Source organism: Electrona antarctica (genome assembly GCF_951216825.1).
Source record: "Electrona antarctica genome assembly, chromosome: 23".
Lineage (NCBI taxonomy): Eukaryota > Metazoa > Chordata > Actinopteri > Myctophiformes > Myctophidae > Electrona > Electrona antarctica.
In genome coordinates this window covers 13927285-13939784 of record NC_136804.1, presented here as the reverse complement: position 1 = coordinate 13939784, position 12500 = coordinate 13927285, and the positions used below count along the sequence as shown (strand labels likewise).

Sequence of the window (12500 nt, the reverse complement as noted above, 5' to 3'; positions counted from 1 at the left end):
AGTATATGACCATTAATAATAATAACATTAATAGGTCAGTGGCTCCCAAACTGGGGGTCGGGACGCCGAGGTGGGTCCTCAAATGATTTAGGGGGTCCCCAGATGATTGGCTGAATGTGCAACATTGTCTTCTCATTAAACCAACATACATAGGTAAAAACCTGAGGTAGGAATAAGATGTGAGACTGAAGTTGGGAAGATGAAACGGTGCTGTGACCGAGTAAATACAACTGGAGATATATCAATAAATAAGCAAACCCTACAGCCAGAAAAACAATCAAAATGTGTAATATTGAATAGGACCGCAATGTTTCCACTCGAGGGGAAGGGAGCTTCAGAATGGTCCCAAAACAATCTTTCATCATGTTCAAGCTGATGAATGCCCTAAAACTCTCATTTTTGATTTTGACCCTGAACATTGTTTTATTAATTCAAGTTGTAGAAAACAGAAACTAGAAACACGAAAGAAAAGAAAGCGGTCACAACTCGTATTGCCACTGTCGGCTGGGAAAACCCTCCATGTCCAAGACTTTCCAGGAAATAGGAAAAAAGTCTTCTATTGGAAACAATGTAGTTATTATCTACGTAATCGTATATAGTCATATAGGCTCTTGTTAATACTTTACATTGGTTCAATATGTATACCAACACACACACAGTCTTAACTTGAAGCTGCATGGTTTCCTGAAAGTGCTGAAAGTGTTACCATTGAGATCAGGGGATACATTTAATCAAAATTTCATGTCAGATCTTGTGTCTAGGTGAGACAAAATTACATTTTAATTTCATATTCATTACATTTAACCAATTTCCCTTACACAAATAAAAAAAAAGCACAAATTGCAGATCTCTAAGCTTTCAACACGACACATTTGGCGCTCCTTTTTTGTGACACTGTAATATGATGAAGTAGGCCAGGGCATTCATTTACCAAACACTGTACTTGGTCATTTCCCATCAACACCAAATCTCTCTCAAAAGAAATAGCCGATCTACAAACTCGCTTGCAACGGCTCAGCCATTGTCGCGGAGTATTGGGGTTCATGCGGTTGAATTATGTATGACCGTCATCGGCTGTAAATATATTTATGGATATTTTATGGTGTGACTGGAGGCTAGAAGCTGTCTGGAACAGAGCTTGTCTGTGTGTGTGTGTGTGTGTGTGTGTGTGTGTGTGTGTGTGTGTGTGTGTGTGCCCTCAGAGGTGGACCAATCACAGTGCATGCGGCTAAGTGCATGATGTCACTAAAACAGAGGCATAAATCCCCACTGGCGTAAAAGTCAAACGTAAAAGAGCGTGAATGTTGGGGTCTTGTTTGTTTACCTGGTGTCCTATATGTAGCTTCAATGTGCAGATTGTCATTTCAATAGTGTGTTGTCTAGACACATGCTATGCTCATCGTTTACCTGCTATACTAGTTTACTGACCGGCACTATACTGTCTCTCTGCATTGTATGTGCTTGCCTCGCTTATTTTTAGTTTCCCTGGACAATAGCATTTGCTAGATTCCGAAATGGAAAATTTCGTAAGTGGTTAATACTTAATAAATATAGTTCAAAACAGGCTACAAATTCACTAACTATATTTTGATTGCACATTGTAAGTTGCACATTGTAATGAGAAATTGAAAGCAAAAGCATTTTTAAAAAAAACACATTTTCAGGCCAGTGGAAGGAGCGCAGACACTGGTATAATCACAGAATAATGATATTGGAAAACATCCTTTCTGACCTTTACCAAGTGGTATCACGGATGGAGATTTAATTAGCGAGCCAGCTATAGGGCTAGGGGATGTCTGGGGTGTGTGTGTGTGTGTGTGTGTGTGTGTGTGTGTGTGTGTGTGTGTGTGTGTGTGTGTGTGTGTGTGGGGGGGGGGGGGGGGGGGGGGGGGTCTGGAGGATCTTAATGAGTCCACTTTCTCTCTTCCTCAGGATGTGGCCTAGACAGAGTCATAGTCATCATCCAACCAGCCGCTGAAGGAGAACGCAATCAGTGGGAAGGAGAGATCAAGATGGCCGACACCAGCCGCTTGGTTGGCGCAGTGCTAAAGTGTCTGCCCACCACCCGCGGAGGTTGTTGGTTCGAATCTCACCGTGATGGTGGTCTACAAAGAAACCCGTGTTTGGGGGAGGGAAGCCGGACAGAGAGGGTGATATTTGTCACTGCATGTGTTCCTACGGGCTAGGGAGGCACCTGTCAGTATAGGGAGTGGAGTGGCGGGAGGAGTACGAACGAACTAGGCTCCACGTCAACGCCCTCCCGATGGGGCTCCTCACTGGTACATATCAGTAGGATAGGCTCTACGTCAACGCCCTCCCGACGGGGCTCCTCACTGGTACAGGTCAGTAGGATACAACAGCAGTGACAACACAGACATGTGTGTGGGGAGTAATTAATTGGATAAATTGGGGAGAAAAACAGAACGAAGGAGAAAAAAGATGGCCGACACCCGAGATGAGCTCAAAAGCTGGGGTTGGCGAGGCGACTTCTTTTTAAGTTTGGGGGGAAAAGAAAGAAAGAGAGGAGAGGTGCAGAGAAAGAGGAAGAGAGAAGAGGGGACTCTGAGACACAGCAGAGTAATCTAATTAAATGGAATTAATTCCAAATGGGGAAAGTCGGCTGCGGATGACAAATGTGGAAGAATAGCCCGTAGCATGTTAGCTAATGACATGTAATTAATGATCATTAGAGAGGAGAGGACGAGAGGCGGCCCGGCGTTGTGGATGTACGAGCCGAGCGACCTCGTAATTTTCTCCTGCCACGCTCTTGCCGTCGATGAAAGACAATCTGAAAATACCACAGTGTGTGTGTGTGTGTGTGTGTGTGTGTGTGTGTGTGTGTGTGTGTGTGTGTGTGTGTGTATGTAAAGCTTTGTTGTAATGAGAACAAGAGAGAGAAAGAGAAGATGATAGAGAACTGGTGGGTGTGTGTGTGTGTGTGTTTGTGAGTGTGTGAGTGTGTGAGCGTGTGAGTGTACATGCATGCGTGCATGCGTGCGTGCGTGCGTGCGTGCGTGCGTGCGTGCGTGCGTGCGTGCGTGCGAAAGAGCAGAACCATCTCCAATCTCCATGTATAGAAGGGGGAAAAAGATTGCAGTAAAATCATTGGTTTTCATTTAACTTAAAACATAAAAATCATGGGTCTTCAACAGGGGGTCCGGGACCCCTAGGGGAGGAGACAGACACTACGTTTTAACAGCGGGCGACAGCCAGACGAATTTTCCGGAAGTGCATTATTTGTCAATGGGACCCGGCAACTACTGGCGTAGAGGCGATAGCAGGCGAACAGGCGATGGTCGAAAAGTGGGCGGAGGAATTTCGGCCGAAAAGATAAAAATAATTCATCTTTTGGGCGACGTCGCCCGGCGATAATGGGCGAAATCTATGAAAAGGTTTAATGTGCAACACAATTTATACAGTAGTGGGGATCCCTCAGGTGTCCTTGGGATGAAAAACATTGAAGACCCCTTAAATAAATGGAACCAAATGGACCCGTAATGGACCATTTGGGAGCATCTAAGGATGTTGTTATTGTTCTGTGTTTTTGCTGACGTAGTGAACAGCGAGCAGCAGACGGCTTTCCTGTTGTTTTTCTTTTTTCCAATAGGTCACATGTCACATGACAATGATCTATGGATGCAGGTAGTATGATGTATGGTGCAGGTCGTGTGCGTCACACTGATACTGTTGAGCATCAGCATTATGAGGCTCAGCCAAGCGTAGCCACTCTCCTCCCAATTGTCTGTCTGTCTGTCTGTCTGTTTGTCTGTCTGTCTGGCTCCGTCTCTCTCTCTCCATCTCTCCCTCTCTGCCTTTCCATCTTCCCACCCTTTGTTTGTGTTGGATGTTTTATCATTACAAGTTACAAAAACATTTCATTCATAGATCTGTTCTGTGATAGATTCCCAGTTTTCTTTTTTTTAAATGGCTACAGCCAGGACCAATTATATGGAAGAGAAGAAGCTCTCATTTCAGAGTAAGGATCATCCTACTGCTTCTCACCTCTACAACACAGGTCTAACAGAGTGATTCCACATCTCTAGTTGTTCTAAAATAAGCGCCATGCGTGTGGCTGCCAAGCCAAACCCCGATGGGAGCAATTTATATCTTGACTCGTTCAACTTCCAGTTCAATGTTGGAGCAGAAAACTGGGTCGGTGCCAGCATGTCTTACATTCCAAGAGTATTCCAAGTGAATGTGGATCTACAAGAAGCTGGACACGAGCTGTGAAAGAGTTCGAAACATGAAACGGCTTTGAAATTGACTTGTCAATTTTATTGCTAAGCCGCAGTTGCATGTCTAAAGCTATGAGAGAGATGATGAAAAGGGAGAGGAGAGCATTTCCATAGACATCAGTTTGACTCTAGAAAGAAGACAATATTGTATTAATTATTTCTGTGACAGCTAGCTATTAGCATTTATGAGGTTCCCAGTGCCACCATCCGAGTTCACTTTAGGAGAAGGAGTTTGCCCGCCCCCCCCCTGCCCCCCACACACACTCACTACAAACACTTTAGTATCATTGGCACAACCACATACGGTTTACCTCTCGCCAGAAGCATTTACATGTCGGGAGCGACGCAGTACAAAGGCACAAATTACATCCGAATTTTGGATGCCAGAAGATCCACCAAGGACAGCTCTCCTGGACTCCGACTCCGGAGGTTTGAAAATCCTGCTTGTAACCGAGCAAAACGGTGATCAGATGTTATGTCCCATAGCTGGTGGTGACAGGGCGTTGCCATAGCAACCGGACAAATGTTAAAAGCTGCCGTGGGGCTCAACCATTACATACACAGAGTATACGTTGCCATTACGTTGGGGTCTCCTAGAGGCGGGGTCCGTATATCAAGCCCCCAGTAAGGCTAACCAATGTTGAAGCTGCCACTACCTACTGGCGAAAAGAGGAACTGCAGCACTTTCATGACGCACATGACGTTTGAGGTCCGGGCTTTGAGGTCCGGGCTTAACTTCCGCTCACTCGAGCCATTGAGTTATAATTGTACTTCCGGCAGTCTTCCAGGTGCTTCAAAACGCCACTGAGCAACTTCATCGAAATGAATAGCTTGGGGGCGGGGCTAACGCTCCGGTTCGGTCTCAAATATTTTTGAGTGTCAGAAAATCTTTTTAAAACATGTTTTTGTTTTTTGAGGTGCGCTAGCCCCTCCAACGCTTGGCTTTCGGAAATGACGTCATATGGCAACCTATAACATATATAGGCTATAGGATATGGACTTTTAATGTTTGTTTAGAGCACTTTAAAGAAGTAAGGCGCCCTTCACACAAAGTGTTTTTTTTTTTTACTTTAGCACAATGACTCAAAGAGAAAGCGGTGCTCATTTGAATACAGGTGTATAAACTGTATATATGTCTGTGTGATAATGAACTGAACATGACCTACAGTTCATAGGAAGCCATATGGATGTTATTTTATAAAAACTAATCCCAGGGTGCCAGGTGGCTCAGGCTGTTAATTAGTTAGTCATGGCTGCTGGTACACCGTACGTGTACGACTTTCAGAGTCATCATGAGATCACCTCTGCAGTTCACACCGCACAACTCTCTCTCTCCCAACCCATAATTTAGACCTGAGGCCGATTCTCTTTGGCTGCGGACCCTCATCAAAAAATATGTAGTTCCAGGGGCCTCCCAGAAGCAAAGATTTTAAGTTAAAAATGTTCGCTCTGAAAGAATATATATTCACATTTTGGGTTAAATCCTTTGTGGTTTCCTGACTGCATGACCGATCGGTGACAAGCGATCACACACCAGGATGTGATATATAGTACTGTACAAATGCAATACATAGATGTGTAATATACTTTTTTGTTTTGTATTACTGTGCATTTTAATTAATTTCATTCTTTTATCATATCGTTGATGTCGGGCAGAATCATACTACAGCGTCACACAAAAGCGTCAAAAACTAAAAAAAGCTTTAAAAACTGCGCGAAGCGTCTCATTTCGAGATATGTTTTACGGACAACATGTGATTAGAATCATCACGGCACACAAAAGTGAATGTAGAAGCTTCCGTGTGCAATGTGCATGTGGGCATGTGCATGCGCACATGCATGCATGCGTATAGCTCTGCACAGCCAGCCTAATGAGGTAGGGTGGGGGGGTGGGGGTGGGAGGGGCTGTTCATCCTCTACTGTAATTGGACGAGGGAAAAAGAAAAGTACGACAGAAAAACTTGAAGGGCGAAATGAGTTGGGTGGGGGAGAGAGAGAGAGAGAGAGAGAGAGAGAGAGAGAGAGAGAGAGAGAGAGAGAGAGAGAGAGAGAGAGAGAGAGAGAGAGAGAGAGAGAGAGAGAGAGAGAGAGAGAGAGAGAGAAAGAGAGAGAGAGAGAGAGAGAGAGAGAAAGATGCAAGATAAAGCGTAAGAATGAGTGACAAACCAAGAAGAGAGAAAAAGCTCTCTTATCATCTCAGTGCATCTCATATTAGCAGCAGCTCCAGTATAAACCAGATGGCCAGTAATAAAACAAAACTAATGGGTCATTATTCCGTCTATACTGCTTTGCTTCAGCAATATAAAAAGGCCATGCACAGGGAGTTTCCAGCCAATTGCCTCGTAGTTTGGTCTGGCCTGGTCCCCCCCTGGCAACCGACCATACAAACAAACAAACTAGCAAGGATTAGTGCAGTGGTTCTCAAAAACGTGGGGTCCGGGAACCCCCTCAAGGAGTCAAACAAACGTGTTTGATTACTACATTTACTCTGTCAAAAGATGGAATATTAACTGTTTACTGTATCCTGTTGGATTCACTTTTCTGGACAAGTGGGCATGACCAAGAAGTACAGTTGGAGGCCATCGATATTGTCCTTTTCTTTTTGCTGAGGTTTGCGTGATCTGCGCAAAAGGACAGTTAACCCATTTTGGGCGGGAACCCCTTTTGGTGTTTTAAACATTATGTTATAATTTAGCTATTGAAAAATATCAGATCTACAAGCTCATAGCGCGCCACAGAGTGGCGCGCTACGAGCTTGTAGGTCTGCTATTTTTGAAAAATCGTGAAAATATTTATTTCAGAAAACTGGAGGATTTAGAAGGATTTTGAGGTCAGGCCTAAATGGGTCAAATGATAAGGGACAATATCGGTGGCACCCAACTGTACTTTGCCCGATGGGAACGTGCCTCTGAAGACCTTAGTGTTAACCCCTGCAGTAACTTACCCCCAGAGACGCAAACAACTCACTACATCAGCGAGCTCCATGGAGGGAGCTAGGTTGGCATGCAGAACTACATTGACTGGTGTCTAGTCTAGTCTATCTGCAGAGTGTAGACAAAGAAAACACTAAACGCCAAAGGCAGGAATTCTCAGGTCAATCATCAGTGTTATTAGCAGTTATGATACATTGATGGGTCGATATTATCAGAAGCTGAACACACACACACACACACACACACACACACACACACACACACACACACACACACACACACACACACACACACACACACACACACACACACACACACACACACACACACACACACACACACACACACACACACACGCACGAACTGTGGGTTGGTAAACCTCAGATAATTCCTTTAGTGTCTTTAAATGATGTGTGAAGAGGGGAGTGAGATGTGTCTACGACAACAAACTCATTGTGCTTCTTCTCTGCACTATATTTAGAAGTGTTATTAATCTAATATACGCCTTTTTTAAGATTTGATTTTGGCTTTTGTGCCTTTATTGATAGTTAGAGTGAAGATGAACAGGAAAGAGGGAGAGAGAGAAGGGGAGAGACATGCAGCAAAGGTCGTCATGAACGGGATTCGAACACGCGACGCAGGCCAGAGCCTCTACTAGCGTGCGTGTGTGCATGCGTGCGTGCGTGCATGCGTGCGTGCATGCATGCGTGTGTAGCCATCCATCTCATTTGTAGTTCTGAGTCATATAATTTATGCGGTGAGAGTGCGCCAATGTATTGAAATGGCATCATCCCTTAGCGCTAGTCCCCCCCCCCCCCCCCCCACACCCCCCCGTCTGACACCGTCGTCCCCACATGATTTATCAGACCCTCAACCCCTTGGGCTCGAGGAGGCCCCGTGCACGTGGCCACGTGCACAAAGGTAGATACACAGATAAAGCATGTGATTCAAACACATAAGTGGGCTCTGAGGACCATCCATTCACTGAGATAACGTTACAACTGGACTGGGAGGAGGGCTAGAGGTTGTGTCTCTGAAACATGGCAAGGACAGAAGCCATCATATCCTCACTGCCAGGCACAGACCTTGCATGTATCTCCATATACTGTATCTTTCATCTCTCATAAATGAACGTCCCTTTTTATACTTGGTTGTATGACATGACAATCAAGTCAGGGGGGGGGGGGGGGGGGGGGGCACACGTCATTTTTATATAGTAAAACAATATGTACATAAAACATAAAACTGCAGGGGGGGGCAGGATTTGCAAATGCCAGCTAGGCCCCCTCTGGCACCCTGTGGCGCTGGGCCTGGTGCGTGCCTGCGTGTGTTGTATACGACCTGATAACCACTACTACTAATGAAGCTCTGGTCTACCCTAGAAGTGGATGTTCTTCCACCAGCACCTTCTGCTGCCTGTGTTTATTTCTGCTGCCAGAGGGAATTCAAAAGAGCGAGAGAGAGAGCACAGCATGAGTCATTAGTGTGGTCTCTGCCAGTTAGAGTAGGAGGGGACATGATTACCCTAACAAATGGACTCTTAGATCACACGCATTTTCTTGTTTTTTCTTCAGACCGCCGGTGTTCTTATTTTTTTTCATCAAAAGGCTCAAAGAACCAAAAAGAAACCAAACAAGACCTTAAAATGTTTGCATAATTGAGCGTTGGCCGCTCGGCTCAACGAACCGCACCTAACATGCTTTTTAACCTAATTTTCTTCATTGTGAGGGGAAAACGAAATAAATGTGGATCACTGACTGTCTAATGCGCGTTAAGGCTGGAATAGAATTATGATAATGCGTTGGTTGGTGTTTCTGCATTGATCCAGAAGAGAAGAAGGCACCGGTTAAGATATCTTGTTAATTGAACCGAACTTGAACATGCTATTTATTATGTGTGTGAATACCTGCTGTGCACGGTGCAGTGCAAGCAAACTAATTACATTACTATTCAAATACTGACCTGCAGTGTTCTTGTCTAAGAATTGATTCAGTTTTTCATTCATATTGCAGCTCAGTAGTGACTCAATGAGTAATGTTCCTTCGTTGTTAGCTATTTAAAGACATGGTGAAATGACAAATGTGTTCTTCACAGTATTAGCGCATATCCGTGGTCATGCGGTGGACTAACCTAACAATAGAGACGTATATCAAGTCCCTAAAAGGCCATGCAATCTTAATTGCTTCCTGTCAAACGGAAATGTGCTGTGTGATGACATAGATAGACCCTTGTGAATATAAATTAATCTTGATTTAATTCACCTGTGTGATTCCCATAGCTGCACCTTCCTCCAAACACAGCTGATTTCAATTACAGAGCTACTCCGTTTTGCATCTCGGCCAAGATGACGCCCAGACAGTGTATTACTCATTTAAAAACGTAATCAGCACACTATAGTATGATCTGAAAACATTATAGGTTACACAGAAGTAACGTAAGTAACAAAATTCCCTTGGTGTACCATGACAGTAGTCTTCTAAAGGGACAGCGTAAGTAAGTAAGTAAGTAAGTAAGTAAGTAAGTAAGTGAACGATCTCACAAGCACAATGTCAGTGTAACTAAGAGAATGTATTTGTTACCAACTACAACAAGACATTCAGGAGTTGTCATGTCCTGGTTTCACACGTACAAGACAAGACACGCACTGTTTGCCAGCGACAGCAGCAGTGTCAGTTGACATTGAAAAGTGGAACAAAATAGAATAAAATAAATCCTCTTCGCCCCATTCTCCCCCCCCCCACCCACCCACCGACTGTGTCCCGGGGAGAATCTGTGTTCGTCCTAAATACATATTTTATCAGGGCGGTGTTAAGTCTCAAGTCCTACTGTGTTCTTTTAAATTATTTAATTTAACCACTTAAACTAGGGGTCTACTTCTGTGTGTGTGTGTTTGTGTGTGTATGTGTGCGTGCGTGTGTGTGTGCGCACGTGCGTGCGTGTTCGTCCGTCCGTGTTTAAAGCAAAGGTAACAACTCACGGCGCTGCTGCAGGGGATGTCCTTGACCTTGAGCCAGGCCAGGTCCAGCGTGCCCTCGCCCTTGTAGCAGGACTGCAGCCGGTCCTTGATCTTCTCGTTGATGTTGCGCAGCGAGAAGACGCAGAGCGCCGAGTCCTGCGCCGCCTGCCGCGGCCGCCGCTTCTGGCCCTTGGAGAAGATGGCGAACAGGACGTCGTCGTCCGGTGCCACGTCCAGCGAGCGCGCCAGAATGGCGCCGGCCTTGGACAGGTAGGCCGCCTGGAGGCAGGGTTCAAACCATTAGTACACTGAGGTAGGCCGCCTGGAGGCAGGGTTCAAACCATTATTACACTGAGGTAGGCCACCTGGAGGCAGGGTTCAAACCATTATTACACTGAGGTAGGCCGCCTGGAGGCAGGGTTCAAACCATTAGTACACTGAGGTAGGCCGCCTGGAGGCAGGGTTCAAACCATTAGTACACTGAGGTAGGCCACCTGGAGGCAGGGTTCAAACCATTATTACACTGAGGTAGGCCGCCTGGAGGCAGGGTTCAAACCATTATTACACTGAGGTAGGCCGCCTGGAGGCAGGGTTCAAACCATTATTACACTGAGGTAGGCCACCTGGAGGCAGGGTTCAAACCATTATTACACTGAGGTAGGCCCCTGGAGGCAGGGTTCAAACCATTATTACACTGAGGTAGGCCACCTGGAGGCAGGGTTCAAACCGTTATTACACTGAGGTAGGCCACCTGGAGGCAGGGTTCAAACCATTATTACACTGAGCGTCTGATCGCAATTCTTTTGTCATAATCGTGTCCATGTTGAAAAATTTTCAAGTTTGGATGCTTGTAGATCAGCTATTTTTTTAAGTATAAAATTCATAAAAATGCCAGTAATTTCTTAGAATATTTTAATTATTTGTCATAATTATCTTCCCTGTGCACATTTTGTTTTATTACGAAGCCTAAAAGGCGTTTGCCTTTTAGAAAATTTCTATTCATAATATTCTAATGTTCAAAAAAACAATTACATTTTTTGTGTGTGATAATTCATGGTCAACTTAATGGAATACCACTAATTTTCAACGTTGAACTGTCATTAATATACCTTAGAGTTGTGTGGAAATAATACAAAATCCCCTCCCCTTCGGTTTAGCCTAGAACTGGAGGTTTAGAACTTCATGTCATGAGAACAGTGACATCACAAAGGTGTACTCTGCTGGCCAAAGAGTACATCTTTGTGATGTCACTGATCACATGACCCTGAGTTCTAGACCTCCAGTGCTATAGGCTAAACGATAAACAGAGGAGGGTAACTTTTTTATTATTTCCACACAACTCTAAGGTATATTAATGGCATAGTTCAATATTGAAAATGAGTGGTATTCCCCTTTAAATGTGTACAGGCCTATACTGTACCTGGAGGAGGCGGTACTCCACGTTGCCGCTGACGCAGCCGACAGGCACCTCCACGTAGGAGTTGAAGGCCGTGTCGGCCTTGCAGAGGCGCACGATCTTGGACGTGTACACCTGCTCGCGGCCGGTCGACGACGAGCCCGAGGTCGGCCCGTTGCCCATCTCGGGCTGCAGCGTCAGGAAGTAGACGAAGTTGCCGCTGGCGAAGCCGTAGATGTAGTAGATGTCGAAGTCCGGGATGACGGTGAACGTGTCCGACGGGATCTTGATCATGGACGCCACAAACTCGTCGTGGAAGACGTAGGCGAACATGCCGTCCTCCTCGGAGTTGCGCGCCAGCTTGCGGCTGGAGATGGTGGGGAAGTACTCGGGCTTGCCGTCCACCGCCGTGGCCACGAACAGCATGTCCGGCGTGGCGGTGCCGTACGACACGATCACGCCGAACACCGAGCCGCTCTCGTTGACGCCCGACAGGTAGTGCTCCTTCTTGTGGAAGGGCTCGCCCAGCTTGAACAGGTCGTCCAGGCGCAGCAGCTTGCAGATGCCCTGGTAGAGGCTGCCGCACGCCAGCAGCCGGTTCTCCCGGTAGTCCATGAGCAGCATCTTGTTCACGTTGTTGGTGAGCGAGAGTGGCTCGCTGCACGGCTGCACGATGCGCGGGGGGTAGCACTTGCGGTTGTCCTCGTCGGGGCCGGTCTGGTGGGACACCTGCACCTCCAGGCCGGGCGACAGCTTGTAGATGCGGTTGACGGCGCCCAGGTACACGTTGCCGTTGCGGTAGTCCACCGCTAGGTGGTTGAACTTCCACTCTGGGTTCTCGGAGCGGAACGAGGCGTACTCCTCGTCCTGGAGAGACGCCGTGATCACCTGAAACTGGGAGGCGGCCGGAGGGGCGTGCACCGCCGCCTGGGACCCGGCAGGATGTGGCGCCAGACCGGACAGGAAGCAGCAGAAGAAGA

At 46.2% G+C, this 12500-nt stretch overlaps 1 protein-coding gene across 2 annotated transcripts in view; it reads right to left on the bottom strand.

Annotated features, from left to right (window-relative positions):
- The window catches only part of plxna4 (plexin A4), a 300862-nt gene that overhangs the window by 238821 nt on the left and 49541 nt on the right, over positions 1 to 12500 (bottom strand). For both annotated transcript variants that reach the window (XM_079493988.1, XM_079493989.1), the window contains exons 3-4: positions 11545 to 12500; positions 10146 to 10403 (exon numbers count right to left, since the gene is read on the bottom strand). The exon at positions 11545 to 12500 is cut by the window's right edge and continues 140 nt beyond it. In XM_079493988.1, the coding sequence (XP_079350114.1) occupies positions 10146 to 10403; positions 11545 to 12500 (1214 nt within the window). The remainder of the gene's footprint in view (positions 1 to 10145; positions 10404 to 11544) is intronic.